Source organism: Montipora capricornis, chromosome 10 (assembly GCF_036669925.1).
Source record: "Montipora capricornis isolate CH-2021 chromosome 10, ASM3666992v2, whole genome shotgun sequence".
Lineage (NCBI taxonomy): Eukaryota > Metazoa > Cnidaria > Anthozoa > Scleractinia > Acroporidae > Montipora > Montipora capricornis.
In genome coordinates, this window is record NC_090892.1 from 7,459,282 (window position 1) to 7,464,281 (window position 5,000).

A 5,000-nucleotide genomic window follows, 5' to 3' on the forward strand; every position below is an offset into this window, starting at 1 on the left:
TTTGCCAAGTGCGACCCATGCCTTATTCTCAACGTCTTTTAGGAAGAAAAAATCGAATCTTTTGGTTTTATCAACGGAGTTGAAAACCAAATTTTTGTGTACTACTTCCCCACAGACGCAGCACCACAGTTTCTTAAGAAACTACCCCCTTTAAAAAATGAATCTGTTACGCATTTGTACATATCTTTTGGTTTTAGCTGCAGTTTCCTCAAAAGCCAGTGGACGACAGAAGAGTTGTGGAGAAAATTCTGAGTAAGGTTTATTTGTTATTAGTAAAGCAGATAGAGGTAAATATTAGTGTTATGCAGATGCTGGTGGTGTTTTATGGTCGGCCATTTGTTTCAAAATTATGACACGATATACGTGCGGTTTTTTGCCACATATACTTGCCATCTTTCCTGCTCTATGGGTTTTTTTTTCCCCATGTATATGTCTATTTTCTTCCCATGCGTCCGTTCCACGCAAACATACCCCTAACAAACACGCATCTATATGCGCTACAAACAAACATGGGATCATAGCAGGTGGTCGTATAAGAGGCAACGAATTATACCGTTAGCAATATACCAATTCATGTATGATAGAGCTGAAAATCAGTGAGTAACTTCAGTTTGAATCAAGCATGGCCACAACGGCGGCGTTAATTTCGAGCAAGGCTTGTTTCTTATTACTTGCCCTCACAGTAGTGGCTGTTCGTTCCCCAACAACGGATTTGTTGGAATCCGTGCATTGTCTCTTGAGAGACTGTGAAAGTTACTTCCCAAATGCTAACAAAAACATGGCAGAAAACTTAATCGTACGACTCCAGGTTACGATCGATTCAGTTCTTGGATTGCTCGATTCCTTGGAACGAGGTGAGGCAGGAAATAGCGCGAGAATTCTGATTCTTGAAAGCCTGGTAATACAGCTACGGACCCTATTAACAGGTGGGAGTTTCTGGCAATTGTAGCTGCATCGTGCACGTCTATTCGCCCTATCAGGGAACTGGGAAGTGTTAAACAAAATTTAATTTGATTCGTACATTTTATAAAGTTCAAGCACAATTTCCGCAATCACTTTGCCGCCATTAATAAAAACAAAATTGTCCACCAACCATAAGGAAATGTGACAAAATGTTATCTCGCTCGAATCAATGATAACAGTGAAAACCAAAGAAAAAAAACAAAAATCATGGCTACCAATATAGCAGTTTAATGATCTCTCGGGTCCCTAAATGAATTCATCTAATTCCGCATCTGAGATGGTGGTATAACGGTTGGAGAATGACTCCAGATTTTGAACCCCACGCCAAAGAGTGGTTATAGAAACCAGTAACATTCCGGTCATTTGAGACCAGGTAACTCACATTGTATTCCGGAGAAACTCCAGCTGAGGTAAAAATATTTCATACCGAGGTGGGCCGACTCCTCGACTTCTAGGAGAAACTGTTGCCAATTCCCTGATACGGAAAGTAGACGTACACGATGCAGCTACAACTGCCAGAAACTCTCACCTCTTTCATAAGGTCCGTAGATGTATTACCAGGCTTTCAAGAACCAGAATTCTCGCACTATTTCCTGCCTCACCTCGAGCAAACCACGAACTGAATCGATCGTAACCTGGAGTTTCTGCCATGTTTTGGTTAGCATTTGGGAAGTAACTTTCACAGTCTCTCAGGAGACAATCCACAGATTCCAACAAATCCGTCGTTGGGGAGCCATTGCGGCCATGCTTGATTCAAACTGAAGTTACTTTTCAGTTGTATTATACATGACGTGGTAAATTGCTGACGGTATAATTCAATGCCTCTTAAAAGACGACCTGCTATGATCCCATATAAACGTTTGTTTGTAACGCATATATGTATATGACTCGCGTTGTGCGCATATAGATGCGTCTTAGTTAGGCGTATGTTTGCGTGGAACGGACGCATGAGAAGAAAATAGACGCATACATGGGAAAAATCCCACAGAGCGGGAAAGACGGCAAGCATACGTGGCAATAAACCGCACGTATATCGTGTCATAATTTTGAAACAAATGGCCGACCATGGCCTTTGGGATGTCACGCAACGTTCATGATATTCCAAGCAAAGCATGCATGGACAGATGACAAGGCAGGCTCTCCCTCTACTCTTCTCTTATTTTTCTTTCGTACAAGCCCAAGGCCGTGACAAGTGAATTTAAAAAGTTTACTATAATTTCATGTGCAATAAGAACATCTTGAATCCTCCATGACCTTGGAAAACTAAGATCCCATCCACATACGTCCCCGGACATTTTCGAAAACGTAGACTTTTTCCTTCGTTTCATTTTGCCTCCCGTCCATGCCAAGACGACGTTTTCGGTCACTTAAAACGAAGATGTTTGAAAACGCCATCCAGACTGTGGATAAAATGGAGGTTTATCGTATCCGTGTGGACATGTGAAAACACAGGCGCCCCAAGCTCAGTGTGAGCATGGCCGACAAAAATATAAGGATTTTTATGAGGATCCCGATAAAAACCTAAGAAGATAATTATGTGGAAAAAATCTCAATTAAAAAGCCTAACCTTATTGCCATCGTGGATAGCTTCCTTCCTGTGTGGTTATTTTCCAGATCCGACGCGATTTGAGCCATTTCACAATTTCGTGGTTATCAACGGTTATAATAAAATCCCAAGGGTGGAGACTAAGGGTGCTTACCATTTAGCCATATAATCCGGATTGAATGATCGTTGCATAAAGGTAAGCGATTTTCCGAAATTAATGACCAACTGGATGAGAATGGCGCTTACCATTTACTACACAGCATTCCATACCGCATATTTCACTCGATCTTGTGATAAAGGACCTGGAAACGGAAGGATTCTCGCAAATGGTAAGAGCATTTCGCGAAAAAGAGGAAAAAGATGACTACCTCTGGAGGTTGTCCTCAATTTCCGAAAAGATTTTCCGGAAAATTGCCTTTCCATTTTACCTCAAACTGAAATTTCCGGATTTTTTGGCTAAATGGTAAGCACCCTAAATTCGGCTTTTACTTCGGGTAGAGGAGCACAGAACGCGTCATCAGAAAAAAATGCAAATGCGAGAAATTTACTCACAAATAATTATTACATGGAAGTTTGGCAGTGTGGAAGTGTGGAAGTTTGGCAGTGTGGAGGTTTGGTAGTGTGGAAGTCTGGCAATGTGGAAGTCTGGCAGTGTGGAAGTGTGGAAGCTTGGCAGTGTGGGTTAGGGCAGGAGCCCATCTGGAGCGTGCAACTTCCATACAGCGTCTGTGAAACGTCGTTTTCACAAGTAGGTTTATTTTTAGACTAGCCCTTCCCGCGAATTAGGTCAAAAAAACAAAGGCAGTTCCGGTTCGGTGACCCTATGACGTCAGCTTAATTTCTTGTAATTGGTCATCAGGCTCCTGTGGGAGTCTCATTCGCGGGAAATTCAATCTAAAAATAAATCGGTCTGTGAAAACGCCGTGACACGAACACAGTAGAGTAGTAGGCTCCGGGTCATGGGTTCCTGGTTAGTGTCACTACCACACTGCCAGACTTCCATACTTCCACACTGCCAAACTTCCACATTGCCAGACTTCCACACTTCCACACTGCCAAACTGCCAAACTTCCACACTTCCACACTTCCACACTGCCAAACTTCCATGTACTTGTATTTGTGAGTAAATTTCTCGTATTTGCATTCCTTTCTGATGACGCGTTCTGTGCTCTTCTACCCGAAGTAAAAGCCCTAAATTCTCAGGTGCCACCAATTTAAGTCAAATATTCCTGAATAAAATACTCCCACGGTCACAATTTCACATCAGAATCAACTGACAAAGATTGAACTTTCATTTCAACCCACTATCAACGCTATAGCAGTCCTGCGAGCAACTTCAGGCGGTGAATGTTGCAACAAAACGGCACACAAAGGCGGTGCTTTAGCACAAAGAAGGCCACCGCTTCGACCGTTGATAACAAACTGACCCTTACCGGGGTGGCGGACTGTAGTTTGTCAACCGAAAAATGATTGCATTGATAATCTCGTACCCAGATCTCTTGTGGCGAGCGAAGGCGAGATCTTGTCAAATCCGATTTGCACACGTGATGGACTGTCTGGAATGTGACAGGCGATGAAAGAGCGCATGCCCTAAATAAGTTCTCGAAATGGCAGCCGTCTCCGATACCGATTTCAATAGAGCGGTGAAATTTTCCCTAGCAAAACGCGGAACGCCCGATATATATTTAAAACCAAAACAGTTGGAGGCGTTAAAAGTCGTTGTGCAGCAAAAGCGAGATGTGTTAGCCGTCCTTCCAACAGGATACGGCAAGTCTGTAATTTATCAGCTTGTACCAAATCGTCATATGTTACACATCACTTATCAAGCGATGCAACTTGACGCTCTTCCAGTAATCCGAGAAACGGCAAGTTTCTGATATCATTGAATGCTTCAAATTCTCCCGCTAGTTTCGCCATGTCTGTAAACAATCCAAGCCTTTTGCCGCGCAAATGTTCAAAGAAGGGATTGAATAATCGCATTTGACCAGATCTCGCCTTCGCTCGCCACAAGAGATCTGGGTACGAGATTATTGCATTGACTCAGTCGTCCAATCACAGTCACGCCTCCTTCGTGTTGACAAAGTTCAAACAGATTCGCAAAGCCGGAAATCATTGAAAGATGCGAGAATGAAAGCCGTAGTAAACAAACTTGTGCATTCATGCCTCTTTTATTAGTTTATAGGATTTTGTACGTAGTAGGCTGTTCGCGATCGTAACTGTATTTATCAAACCTTCAAGGAATTAACATTAATCATGCAAATAAAATTTGTTCCCGAAGTTTATTATCACGCGCAATTTTTTTTTATTCCCCCGGGTCTCCTGACCGGAGTGTTTCCTCTCACATGCTAATAATTGAATTTCACTGGCTTCAGTAAAGTCCAGCCACAAAATATTCGTAGCACAATATCCTACGCGGAAAAGGTTTATTTGCATGTCAATTTATATTCCTTGAAGGCTTGAGTCAATGCAGTCACGTCGGGAGACCCAGGGG

The 5,000-nt window shown here is 42.6% G+C and overlaps 1 protein-coding gene across 1 annotated transcript in view; it reads left to right on the forward strand.

Annotated features, from left to right (window-relative positions):
* The window catches only part of LOC138022338 (carbonic anhydrase 3-like), a 35,834-nt gene that overhangs the window by 14,059 nt on the left and 16,775 nt on the right, over nt 1-5,000 (forward strand). Inside the window, exon 3 of the mRNA XM_068869454.1 lies at nt 198-252. Within this exon, the coding sequence (XP_068725555.1) occupies nt 198-252 (55 nt within the window). The remainder of the gene's footprint in view (nt 1-197; nt 253-5,000) is intronic.